This window comes from Phoenix dactylifera, chromosome 9 (assembly GCF_009389715.1).
Source record: "Phoenix dactylifera cultivar Barhee BC4 chromosome 9, palm_55x_up_171113_PBpolish2nd_filt_p, whole genome shotgun sequence".
Taxonomy (NCBI): domain Eukaryota; kingdom Viridiplantae; phylum Streptophyta; class Magnoliopsida; order Arecales; family Arecaceae; genus Phoenix; species Phoenix dactylifera.
This window is the reverse complement of record NC_052400.1, coordinates 17,320,510-17,334,566: the sequence shown is the minus strand read 5'-3', so window position 1 is coordinate 17,334,566 and position 14,057 is coordinate 17,320,510. Positions and strand designations below refer to the sequence as shown.

Here is a 14,057-nt window from a genome sequence, read left to right as displayed (position 1 = left end):
TATCATATAATGAACATTACCTGTCTATTTCTGCAAAATTACTTATAGGCATCATGCATGGCAATACTCCAATTTGATCAGTTAAAATTACCTAGTAAAATCAGTACGACGTCGAGATATTTTACACATATCAATTGTAAAATTATTTATACAACCACAACTTGACCATCACAATACTCTCCTATAAGGTCCATGATACTTACTGCCATTATCACCAATTAATTTGCAAATTGATGCATCGGCGAGTTCATCATCGCATCAGATACAGGTTGAAAGAACGCTATCAAGCAATTTAGTGTATAACAAAGATGTTTCTCTCAAAGCTAACTTCAATAAACAACATATTGTTTTTCTTGCAAAAGTAAATTAAGAGGTGATGGAGAACAATGTGGGCGAGGCTTCCTTGTACAGTGCTGAAGGTTCAAAGAGGTTTCCATAGTCCGCAGATATCTGTTTGTGATATCTGCCCGGAATCTAAATGAAGAAATCGATCACCTCTTGATCCATTGCAACGTCGCAAGAGAAACTTGGATGCATTTGTTTCAAAATTATGCTTTCTGCGTTTCTTTATTATTATTTTTTTTGTCTCTAAACGATTTGCTAGCTTATATATTCCTAACTCTCATGCTCTGGAGATAACCCGTTCAATGATCTGCTTTACATGGTGGTTACTCTGGTACTCACGAAACCAGTGAATATTTCATAATATCCCCTAAGCAGCTTCTCACGTAGGAGATCTTGCATGACGACTACGTTGAAATTCTTTGATCTAAATTTAAATTCAATGACATCTCTCAGACATGGCACTGGGGTGCAAGCAGCTGTAAGCTCTCCTATTTCGGATCCTGCCTTCTTTTCTTGGGCACCCTGTTGCTGGCGGAGATGAATTTTGATGGATCGATCGGCATCACCAGTGCTAGAGTCATAATTTATCTCTTTCAGGGCAAGTGAAGTGATTTACGTTGGTTTAATGGGCACATTATGCTTTTTCAATCCCAGCAGCTGAGCTTAGAGCTGCACGGGAGGAGCTAATGATTGCTTCTCACCTCCTTAATCTTCTGGTTGGAAGGGGATTCGAGCCTGGAGTCTCTTCACAGTAATCCTCTCCTTATGATATCCGCTTGGTAGTATCTTCTCTACAATCTGTTCAAGCTACTCTAGGTTTTCTTTCAGTGAGTGTAATCATGCGGCACATTGGCTTACTGCGAGAGGATGTTGTGAGGACTAGGACGCCGGTGCTCCCATTCCTTTGAGCTCAACTCAACTTATATTAATCTTTGTATCATGTAGGGTCTACTAAATTCTAACCATCACACTATACTTGAACAGCCATGCTTTGGAGACTCGGCCTCTCCAATTCGAGCCCAAACTAGAAAGGATCCTGCTCCAAATTTGATAGAATGCGGCTTATTGCATTGCCATTTCTTTTCTTTTCTTTTTTTAAAAAATGATGATTATATCGCAAATTTTATTTTATTTATTTATTTGATATAATAGAGACTCACATTAATCGTGCATGAGCACAACTAAGAAAATCAAAAAAAAAAAGTTGAGGAAAAGAAAACAGAACTGATTCTTCCGGAAAAAAAAAAATCAAATGTTGTGCAGCAAAAGAAGCAATCCAGTTAACAGCATTTTTTGCCTTCCGCCATGAATGATCCAAAAAAATGATTAGAGGCGTGGCCAAGAGTTATGTAGGAGCACCAACTATTGCATGGGGAACAAGGTTTACTCTTCCTGAACTATTGCATGGCATATTGTGATTGTGACCAGAACTATGCGGTTGGCAGAGAGGAGTAGACCCTACACTCAAGAACAAGTACAGTTCTCTGGGGATCAAATCTCTTCTATTCTTCCTGAACTAGCATCCATCAGCCACGTATATGGTGGTCACAGCACAACTCGCAATAGGTGGAACATAAACCTCTTCAGTAATAACTGCGATAGCAATGCAATGTATCAGGCGTACATATATAGGAGTGGTAATTGCCGAATTAATGCAATTTTCAAGGTGTACATCGTATAGGAGTCCGTCTCTCGCCTGCACACGGATTTTAATTCTAGGTCTACCATTATAACATGTGCAAATACAGTGTTTTTCAACAATTTATTTTTTAAAAAAATAATAGTGTTGAATTTAAAAAATATTTTATTCTGATTATATCTGTCGTTTCTCTCTCTCTCTCTCTCTCTCTCTCTCTCTCTCTCTCTCTCTCTCTCTCTCTATATATATATATATATATATATATATATATGTTTAATATAATTTTATATTGTATATCTTTTTCTCCAAAAATGTATTGTGTAGGTTGAGTGCTAGTATCAAGTAAATTGTTGAGTTCTGGTGAAGTCCTAATTCAAATCAGATCAAGTTCATTACAATCAATTCCGTGGTTTTATGTGTCATACGTCTCCAGACTGGGTCATGTTGGAATCAAATGCAATTCTACATAAGCTGGATTTTGGCCCATGAAAGAGCCAACATCGAGTCTGAACCAGTCTCAGCACGTCACCGGACCAGTTCAAGCTTAAGCTATGCATTTTATTAAGTTTTGATATCAGCTTCTCCTAGGCTATGGAAGAAAGCCAACATGGAATTTCAAAGTTTTAATGAATCCCGGCAAGCCATGGGCCGGAACTAGTTCAAACTCGCATATAATTGGGTTGCGATGTCAATGTTAAACATTAAAAAACCAAATTTGAGTTTAAACCCATCACGGCATGCCGCTGCCGATATATGCATGTTATCTAGTTGTGAATCTTGTGATATTAACACTCTTTAGGTCTCATATGCAGAAAAGCCACTAATGAGTTTCAGCTAGTTTCATTCAAAAAAAAAAAAATGGTTTGAGCTGGTCTTTTTTTCTTTTTTCGTAGGACACCATAATTACAAATAAATGCCAAAGGCAAAGCTTCATTAGAAGTTTCAAGATGTTATTTTAGGCAGATATGATTAAATCTAATGATACCGGATTCTTGGCTAAGACTGGATTCAGATTATGCTGCATGCAGAATCTGAAATTAGGAAGCCAGAGTGGTTGAGTCTTCGACCAAATGCTACAAGATCACATCATCAAACACGACCTCAAAAAAATCAAAGGTGGACTCCATGCAATTCTCGCAGCCAAGGTCCTATGAGCAGCGTACTCATTATGTGGAAGCCCTCGCCCCTCGGACCAGTTAAGCCATTATTGAGTTAGAAAGACTGGCCCCATCTTGGGTGTAGCAGCATTATTTCTCTTCATGTTCCTCGTGTTGTAAGTTGGCCATCTGACTTATACTTTCATGATGAAGAATATAAGGTTGTTTTATATGAAATCAGCACCACGCATGCGAACGAAGAATGTGGGTCACAGAGTACCAGGAGGTGAACAATGATCTCTGGCTACATCTTATGGAAGTGGCTTGTGCTGTAATGCACCATATACCAGGACATGATGTGCTGTGCAACTGGAGACCTAGTGTCGTTTAATAGACGTTAGGTGGCATTGGATGCTTCCTTTCAAAGAGTTGGTCGTCATATAAACATGATGGAGAACATGAAATCATGTGAAACCACATATCCGTTAGATGATGCAGCATTTCGATACTTTGTTACGGCTTGCAAGCTGTAACTGCATTAAAGAAGGTGCATTTCATATGAGTTGCATGCGAAGTCATATATCTTGTGATATTTGTCTCCATCGTTGCAAGCTGTAGATGGATACTCGGGGCAAGATTGGTTGTCTACTGTGTGTGATATGGTGATTTAGGTAGCTGAAATCCATGTTTTAGTCATGATGTTCTCAATAGATTGTCATCATAGAAAGTGCTGTCGGTCAGGCTTGTTCTTCTAGAAGAAAAACTCCGGCGCATTTGCAAAACGTTATCTTATTGGAATAACTTGTTGCTCGAGATTTGACTACGAGCATGACGATCAGAGACTTGAGAGGTTGGGTGATGAAGCAGCAGAAGGAGAGAGAGGCTGGGGCACATGTTTCTCTTTGTTCGCAAGGTCTAGTTGAGATTCTGTGTCACCAATCATAAGAGGCAGGAAACACTTTCTCATTGGGTTAGATTTAAAAGGAGATCATCAAAAGAGGGTAGGGAGCAACAACTATAATTGCATGAGTGATTTGGCAAAGTCAGGAGCAAATAGCGTAAATCCATGCATGATTTTCGAGATATCCACTCCAACTCTTGGTTTAATTCAGGTAATAATTTGAATAAATGGGGAAGGGGAAACAGAGAGAGATCACAATCACATATAATGTGACTGTACAACCGCATTTTTACTGAAAAAAATAAATTACTTCACATATTACATGGGTAATGGTAATGTCCAAAAATTCTCACTTATCCAAGATAACAAGAAGACACTCCTTATTAGTACAACAAAAAGAATAGCTTGATCAGGATAAAGGGGGGAAAATCATGTGTAATGAACTTCAACAGTATGTGTTTATGTACTTCTTCCAATTCAACTGATCCGCAGAACACTAGAGCTGGACTTCAAAGAATTACCATTCTAAACGGCGAAGTCTATCATCACTGTGAAAGTAGCCTAAGTCCCGCTTCCAGATCTTCCATACTGATTGTAACCAAACTATCAGCATCAGTGCAGTCAAAATCAAGACGAAGATCCAAATTTTCACGAGCATTCACTAGTAGTGGATCTATTAAACCTCCATTCATCTCTTTCCTCTGCTTCTCCATGGTCTCTCTGCCGATTAATTCTGCAACAGCGTCCACCGTACAAGATGGGTGCAGCTTGAATCCATACAGTACACTAACTTGATCTTGATTATTCATTTTTAAATGTAAAATTTGGGCAAGTTCAGTGGTACTAAAGTCACTGAAGTAAAAGAACTTCGTTACCCTCCGACAAAAACCTTCATTCGATGCAATAACACGCTTCATTGGCTCACAATATCCAGCAAATATCACAACTACCTTCCCACTGTCCATTACAGACATAATCTCTTCTAGGGCCTCTAAACCATAGTCCTTGTCATCTGCTTTCTGCATTGGTATCAACCTATATGCTTCATCCACAAAGAGAATTCCTCCCTCTGCTTCTTGTATCTGTAAAAGAGTTTAATATGAGATCAGGATATCATGCGCACCATTACAATTATTGCAAATCAAAGGTATTTCACCCAGCCCCAAAGACACCAAACTTCATGAATGTATCTAATTATCCATAAGAATGATATATTGAAGTTCTGTAGTCGGAAAAAAATACAAATTGTTCATTATGTATTGGAAAGCCCATTTCATTAAAGCACTAATGGGTGATGGGGGTGAGAAGATGATGGAACCAAGAGAAATATTAAGAACAGGGATAATTGAGTGGCACCCTTAAGGATTCATAGTGCTTATATAGGAAAGTGATGCATCATTTGAGGATACTGACTGTATTATAACTAGAAAGCATCAATGTAATATTTTTCAAATATTTGGTAAGCTCTTCAAATTGAGAGAACAGGAGTCCTCTAATTCTAATTTTATTCAACGCAAAGAGAATTTGTATCGCCAAGAGCGTACCTTTCGCCTTGTCTTTGGTCCCGTATGCCCCACGAATTCTCCAACAAGATCAGTCCGTTGCACTTCAGTTACTTTATCAGTAGGTAAAATGCCCACCATATGCAGGAGTTTACCCAGGACTCGAGCAACCATCGTTTTACCTATCAATTATGACAGTTATTCCAAAATTCATTAATCAAAACAAAGATACAACAAAACCAAGATTTTCTTTCATTGGCCCAAGATACAACAATGCTTGACTCCTGTATGAACACATGCAAGCAACTCAATCATAATGCACATATATTCTTTAAAAAGAGCAAACTTCTTAGCATTATTGTACTAATGTAAATCTCTTGCAACATGCTTTGAAAGTTTGAAACATGATGTCAAAAAATTTTAATTTGCTATCAAGCAGTAAAATCACCATCAATAAGAATCTCATTCGAGCTGTAAAACAAGTTTTCTGACATTGATCTAGAATAATCCAAACATATAAACATAAAAGCCTAATTGTACAAAATATTTAATACCTGTTCCTGGATTACCAAGAAAAGCCATGTGGGGAGGCTTTCTAGCAGCGATACTTAAGCCCAGGGCTCTTCGCTTTTCATCAAAAAGCATTCCCTTTGCCCATCGCCGCAACTGCATTTTGAGCTCATGCAATCCCACGATGTTTGATATGGCCGCTTCAAACTCTGCCATTTTTGTTTTTGCTTCGCTGCATGACTCAAGGGCCTTGCGTTTTTTTTGCTCTTCTATGTGCTGAGTGAGAAGTTTCTGCAATTTCTCATTGCCAGCACTTTCTGAGAGATGATTTATCGGGGTCATGCCCTCCTGCAGTATAACAGCATATAGTTAGTTGAATTTCTTTTTCCTTTCCCTAGAATTCACAAGAGAAAGGGTTTGACTTGAAAGTTTATAACATACATTATCTTTGACACTACAATCTGCATTATACTCTAGCAATGTGCTAACAGTGATGCAATCTCCTGCTCGAAGTGCATGCCAAACAGCCAAATGTAGTGGGGTCATCCCATTCTGCAGCAAATAAAAAATGAACTAAGTGGCATGAAATTCAAAATCAAAAATAAAATCAAGGTATATAATAGATCACATGGTCCACAAAGAGATTAAAAGTTTCAAGACCTCTAATTTACCAGAAAACTAAACAAAAGGGTTAAAAGCTTTAAGACCTCAAATTTACCAATAAACAACTGCAAATCTGAGACAAGGCTTACATTGGCTTTGGCCTCCAGAAAGGCACCATGAGCAAGAAGAAGACGTGCTGATTCACTGCTGCCATTTTTTGCTGCCATATGCAAAGGTGTTTCACCATACTGCAAAATAATTTATACCCTCATATTTAGATCAAAGATTTATCAAATGCATGGTAGAGTTAATTTGAATGAGTGAAAAATGATTATAATTTCAAAATAAAGTAGTTTTAAGTTACCATATTCTTTGCCTCCAGCTCAACCTTCTCTGGACCCTGCGACTCAAGCAGGAACTTTACGATGCTAGTGTTATTATACCCAGCAGCTACATGGAGTGGTGTTTGCGACATCTACAAGAAAGCAATCAGAGGAATAAACATCAAGCTTTCAAACCAACTCCATTGCTTCAAAATCAAATATCGGCATGGCAAAATTGGAACTTGCTGCGGTTCACTATGCAAGCAAGCTGAATATATCAATCAACAATAGGGAATAAAGTACAAAGACTGAAGCCTTCTGATTAACAAAATTCGTGCATGTGTAGGTCTCGAAACAACATTCATGCGGACAGAGATCTAAGAGATACAAGTGATGATGTGAAGAATAATCCAGCAGTAAAGCACAGGAATTCGTTCAAAGAAATTCTCCATCAAGATTAAGGATTCTACACTGCTCAAAGATCCTGAAACTCCAATTTATCATCAAAATCCAGCCGCTGAAATTTGCATAAGAGAGCTGAATCCCAAAAAGACAACAAGAGGCAACAACGGCCATATAAAACACAAATAATTATTAACTATCATGATCACAGGAATAACTGCATCTAATTATAATGTTTCGCATTTAAGAGAAGTACTCCGTTTTAAAAGAAAAATTCGAATTGAACAAGAAAATCAAGATTCAACAGAGAGAACAAAAAATAATTAAGGATAAAAGAAAGAAAGCTCATTTCAAGAAAAAGAAAAGAAGAACTCAAGGAGAAACTTAATAATTATCTGAACAAAGAAAAACAAACTTTTTCCTGAAGAAAAAGAAACCCAACTCAACAGAGAAGGAACAGCCAAAAGAAAGGGGGAAAGAAAAGGAAACTGAAGAACAAGGAGAAGGAGAAGGCGAGAGGACGTACAACGGCGTTTCTGGCGTTGAGAAGCGACGGGTTCTCCTGGAGCCTCCTCTGGAGGCCGAGGAGGTCCCCCGACTGCGCGCAGCCGTGGATGGTCGCCGCCCTCGACGACCTCGACCGTTGATCTTGGCTCCCCGGCATCTCTCCCTCCCTCCTCTCGCTCCCCCTCTCTTCTTGATGCCTTCGCCTTCCGAGTTCCAACACAAGAAAGAGAGAAGGGGGGGAAAAAAGAGCTCGCTTTCCACCGTCCACAAGCCCTCGCCGCGGCTGGAAATTAGTAAAATTAGTATTTACTAATATTTGGAATCCGCTTCTATTTTATTCTCGGAAGGTTCTTGAGGCAATCTGCTACCTCTCCCCGAGAAAATCCCCCAGCGTCTGTAAACCCGGTGGTTCGATGCCAGGGGATGTAAAATCGAAGGGTAATATCGGCAATCTGGCTCCAAATCAAGACCAAGAACCGGCGGTACGCAACGTTGGGACGGTTCTTTGGGGATGCGTATCCATCAGTGTTCCTCTGAAATCTTAACCGCATGCGTTATTCGGCCCCGCCGGTCGCTCGCGTGATCGGAGGAAGGCACGCCAGGGATCACCGTCGGATGGTGAATTGCCGAGTTCTGGGCCGTTCGATGACGGCTGTTCGTGTCGGTGACGCGGTGGGGTAATGTGTATGCGCGCAGAGCAATTATTGCAGCCCCGCGGCGATGGTTTGAAAGAGAGTCAAAGGCTGTGGGCGTCCAAATCTGACGGCCAGTGATTCATCGGACGTCGGTTTCGGAAGTAAACGTTGCTCTGAGGCCACACGTTTTTACTTCTTGCTTGCACTCGCATTGCATGGCTGGGAGCAGACTGGCAGGCTTAAATAGATTTGAATGCAAAGATTTTAAAATTTATTTTTCCTTTAAATAATCCAGGAGCAGGATCACGCAACGTGATAGATTATGCGGGCTTCGATCAGATTCCATGCACATGATTCTACTTGCTTTGCTAGTCTTCTACTCTTCGCATCTCCAATTGAAGTATACTGTGGCGTTTACTTTTTCCCTTACTTCTGTTCTTTTGATCAACAAGAGGTATTCATCATGGAGAGTATTACATATTGCCCAAATACATGAAAGTTTATGATTTGATAAAGCTCAGCAGGAATCTTATTCTCTGAAACATAATAACTTCCTTGCAACCTCCGAAAGAGCGACAGGCCTCCCCATGAACTTCTTGTTAGAAATAAAATATTAGCAATTTAAGTCTAGTATATATGGCTACAAGAACTCCGACAGCAAACCTAATTTTTATCGACTTATTCAGGAAATTAATGAATAAAATGCTTTGTTTTTACTACTTAGTGCGCACCAAGAAGCAAGGCTCGAAAATATCTCTCCTTAAAAAAAAAAAAAAAGGTCAATCTACTGCACAGGAGCGGCCGAATATATTTGGAGGCCTAAGGTCGTTTTGTCTTTGAGACCTTTCCTGCAATGGGCCGGCCTAAGACGAATTTACAGATTAGCCTTTTTTCTTTTCTATTTTATTTTTGAGGCCTTTTCTGTGGTGGGCCTTCTTTGGGCCGACGCTTTAGGCGACCGACTCAGTCGCCTAAGAATTGGGCCGGCCCTACTTCTGCAGACCATGCCCCAGGAATAAATTTTTTTTAATACAACGGTGACTCATACTAATCGAGCATGAGTATAACCAATAAAGTCAGAAGAAAGTATATGATGGAAAAAAGAAAGGAACGGTCTCGTAATTTTTTCAAAATATCTCTTCTGAATGATGCGCAGCATAGGAGGCGACCTAGTCTGCCGCACTATTCGCTTTCCGATAGATGTGAGAGGTAGGGCCAGCCTAAGCTCTAGACGACCGAGGCAGTCGCCTGAGGTCCCGGGCCAATGGAAGGCCCCCGGGATGCTGACCAAAAGGAAGCAAAGGCCCATATAAAACGGAAACAGGAGCTGGCTACGAGTCTTCCCCCTTGATGGAAGGGAGGTGGAGAGAGTTTCCTGACCTGCAGAGGGGCAATTTGGGAAGTTGGGGACAGTAGTTTTGTTTTGGGTGGAGAGAAAGAGAGAGGAGGGATTTGGTTGGCTTCATACACGTCTGAAGCCACTCTTATCTTTCATCCCTTCTCTTTTTTGGTTTTGGTCTTGGTTTTCCTTCCCTCACATTACTCCTGATCCAGCTGGGCCATCAGCAAGAAAGATTGGGGGATTGGAGATCGACTTCTTGGAGGGTAGAGAAAGAAAAGGAGGGAGATGCCCCTACTTTCTCTTATAGAGAGGTTTCTTTCTGGACAAATTCTTTCCTTTCCCTTGACCATGAAGTGCCATGGGATAACCTTCTCCTACTCTGCTCTTGCTTGACATGGTAAACAGTACTGTCAAGCATTATTTCGGTTATTTAATCAATTTTATGGGCCCTTCTTTAAGCATAATTATTTTTCCGTGTTGCCATTCAAAAATTATATTAAGCTGAAAATTTTTTTTATATGTCTTTGTTGCATACATGCATTTTTGTTGAAATAATGTACTTGATGACTATCTATTTTCATATCTTTTTTTCTAAATATTTTATACTTATTAATTTTTTTATTATTTAAAAAAAAGTCTCATTTACTGAATCCGCCTTAGGCCTCCAAATATATTGGGCCGCCCCTGGTGAGAGGCACGAAAGGAGCCAAACTCTCTTGCGAACCCACATATGTCTTAAAGTAGCGGGCGTCGGTCATCACAGTTGTGCTGGCCTCAAATCCACTCAATCATTGTTGTCGAGTCTGTTTTCAGGTAGATGTTATCCGCGCCTAGAACCAACCTCGTGTAGGTGATGCCCTCCTACATCGCTCTCAACTCTGCTCTAAAGGTCGACTCATTGAAAGTGTGTCGCTCCCTAGCTACAACGAGTTTAGAGTCATGATCTCTGATCACAAAGTCAACATCTCTTCTGTCTCTGTCTTGAGAAATAATGCCGTTATATTTAACCTTATTCAACGTCACCAAATTCATTCCACCTCAAGCCAATCTACGAGATACTCGGAGAGATCCATGATCGGTTCCTTTCAGTCCCAATCTTGAAAAATTTGGTCACACCATTTTACACTTCAACCACTCATCATGCAACTGCTGGTTTCACTTCCTCCTTCCTCACTTCGGGGTTTTCTTGGAAGCACCCCCGCTTTCAAGACAAGTAATCCTTCTTGTCACAATCTAATCTCTCGATAGCTTCTTGGATCAATAAGTTGAAATAGAGGAAGAAAATCTCATACGCAACCTTCCCTCGGATGCTCGCTGAGTTAGACCTAGGTCTTCCATTAAATTCTAGCATTCTAATGTCACACTACAGTTTCTCCAACACCATATGTATATGTTATGGTTACATTTGACTACGTTCGTGCATGGTGCCTCCATCTCGGATTCAAACGCTTGTTGAGGCCAAAATAAATAGGCTCAAATCATCTCAATCAGTTGTCACTCTCTTACTGAAGAGTGGCAGAATAAATTTGTTAGCCTCTTACTGGTCCATTGAGAAAATTTTCGAACTTGGAACTGTCAATTAGATTGCCATGAGAACCAGTTGGCCGCATGACATTGTTTAAGTAGAGCTAATCACCGGTCAGATTTGGGCACCAAATATCAAGTTTTATATAACCCTAGCCCAAAGCTCAATTAAAAATGAATAAAATTTAGGCCCGAGGCTCATCCCATGACCAACTCTATGTTTAAGGTTAACCTATCCTCGAGGAGATAGCCCTAAAGATGGTTTTCAAAGACTCTTTGTAGCTTAAACTTCAGAAGGCTAATGGAGATACTTCGTAATGATGACAAGCAGATCCAACTCATGCATCCTATCAACATCTAATGGCACCCAAATTCTGCCATGGAACACTGGAAATTTTATCATTCTATGCATATCCCTCATGCACCTCCTTCTGCAGGACAGTCATCTAAGGAGCAGCAACGTGTGAATACAATGAGTTTCTGTTGAAATTGATAACCAAGCCAAATGAAAATTACACAAGCTTGCAGGTATTGTTGGTATGGATGCAGCTACCTACATAAACATTAATTGGATTGTTCTGCTGTAGCATGCCCAAGATTGAGGACTGACTTCGTAAGCTCACTTGTCTTAGATATTGCATTTCAGCTAGGCTTCCTGTAAAATCGTCGACAGAATCTTGAAAAAAATCTGACATGCTTGAGTAATGGAACCATAAACCATCAACAAAGCCAGCAACAGATTTGCTCAAGAAAGAGTACATCTGGAACATGATTAACCATGCACACTATTCCAACTTTGTATAAATATTAGTCTTCCACACATCAAAGGATTAGGCCACTATTATCTTTGATTATAAAAACCATCGACATTGTGAATTGAATGCTATTTAAATTTGCCAACAATGATTTCATTAATATCATAGCAGAAGCCAATACGCTAGTTTCAACCTTTAATGGTACTTGCACAGTGGAGGATACTGCTGAAAACAAATGGTACTTGCACAGTGGAGGATACTGCTGAAAACAATCTGGATCTAATCGATCCCTGTTTGAATTAAATCTTCTGTTCAGGTCCTTCATCTGGTAGTGCTACTGATTGCCGACTAACTACCAATTATTCAGTTTTCAACACCATAACTATCATTATCTTCCCTGACCATTACAAGCACAAACCTTTTTCCAGTGTTCAAGTTGTAATCAAGACAGTCAAGCAAATAAGCTGCTTTTCAACCTTTATTGTTGGTCTTGTGAACAGCCCACAAGCATGAGTAGGATGAGGATGTTGAAGACATCTCAAAGTTGGATTGTTTGACCAAACTGAGAAGACTAGAGGAAGGTTATAAGCGATACTAAATGAGATAAGTATAAGTTTCTAAGCATGCAATTTAAGCCAAAGCGATGGCCTAAATGAAGGACTTCATGTTAAATGTTGGATGAGGCAGAGCAGAACAGAAGCAATGAGAAAAAAATCAAAAGCAATTTCCTTTTGGACTCATTGTGTATAGAAGCCAAAGGTAAATCAGAATCAATAAATGTGTGACAAACGGATGAAAAAGGAACTAGCAATTAGGTGTGCATTTCATAGTAATCCAAAATGAATAGTACAGCTACCTTTTACAACTGATTAAAAATATATGCCCAAAACAAATCCACGATCCCCTTAGCACAATCAAAAACAAAGAACAACAGTTTTTTTTTGCATGTTCGGGCTAGTAGGCACATTCTTGCAATAGAAATGGTGACACATAATCCAATGTAAGAAATTACTCAAACAGCATCACACAGACCATGATGTCAAATTACACTGAGTCAAGATATCCATAATCTAACACAGAAAGGTCAGCATAAGCTACAATGTAACACGAAACCATAATACATGTATCGTTAATTTCTGCTCCAGAAACAGAACCACATCCACAGAGAAATCAGCAGAAAATAAGAGCAAGAGTACATTAAAAACATTTTTAAAGTGATTTTTGTTGGAATTTGAATGAATTTTGAAAAGTTTTAAAGAGATGTAAATAAAAAAGATTTGTAACCCCCAAATTTTTAAAAGAGTTGTTGTAATCTTTAAGTATTTCAAATTCAATTTGGAAGTTTCAAAACTTTCCATTATCTCTCATTATGGCCTTAATGATGCCATAAGTATTCAACCGTTATGATTGGGTTACAAAAGGCTGAGAGTCATTTCTTACACCAAAAAAGAGTGAAAAAATACAATAAAAGAAGTCTTCTTCTTCCTCTCATAGTCTTTCCCAACCTTCATTTTCTCTTTTACAATTACCTATATTATTTTATATTTTGGGCAACCGATATAGACTAGGTAATCTGCCTACTACAGACGTGCACTGTAGATTAGGCCTCTGTGAGTCGTTTGGGTTGTATCTTGGAATCGTCGCTGACCGCCAATACCTGCACGTGGGGAGGCAACAACGGCTTTAGAACAGTGCGTCTCTTGGCGTGCCTCTCACACCTCACAAATCAGATATTTTCTTACTACTATTTTATTACAATTGTTAGATTCCTTTTTTATGTGATTTAAATATTTTAATGAAGCATCTTGCTAGATCAATATTTTATTATAATTGTTAGATTTTTTTTATATGATTTAAATATTTTACAAAGCATCTTATTAAATCAATAATTTTAGGGCTCACATAATAACCCCTAAGATATATGAAATGCGATGGAACAGGAATATATCGTCTTTTCTTTCTCTATCTCTCT

The 14,057-nt window shown here is 39.2% G+C and overlaps 1 protein-coding gene across 1 annotated transcript; it reads right to left on the bottom strand.

Annotated features, from left to right (window-relative positions):
- Positions 1-4,232: 4,232 nt before the first annotated feature.
- LOC103713196 (protein CfxQ-like) lies at positions 4,233-8,101 on the bottom strand. Its single transcript, XM_008800068.4, has 7 exons — positions 7,849-8,101; positions 6,962-7,072; positions 6,747-6,845; positions 6,436-6,546; positions 6,039-6,342; positions 5,527-5,666; positions 4,233-5,064 (listed from the first exon to the last, which is right to left on the bottom strand). The coding sequence occupies exons 1-7, from the start codon at positions 7,984-7,986 to the stop codon at positions 4,528-4,530; spliced, it is 1,440 nt and encodes a 479-aa protein (XP_008798290.2). The 5' UTR covers positions 7,987-8,101; the 3' UTR covers positions 4,233-4,527.
- Positions 8,102-14,057: the final 5,956 nt, after the last annotated feature.

What these genes read in the sequence shown, in the direction of transcription:
- LOC103713196 (XM_008800068.4), bottom strand. Translation starts at nt 7,986, where the DNA reads ATGCCGGGGAGCCAAGATCAACGGTCGAGGTCGTCGAGGGCGGCGACC. An exon ending in TTCTGGAGGCCAAAGCCAAT is followed by an intron (nt 6,547 to 6,746) that starts GTAAGCCTTGTC and finishes TATTTGCTGCAG; the next exon opens with AATGGGATGACCCCACTACA. An exon ending in TCTTGGTAATCCAGGAACAG is followed by an intron (nt 5,667 to 6,038) that starts GTATTAAATATT and finishes CATAATTGATAG; the next exon opens with GTAAAACGATGGTTGCTCGA.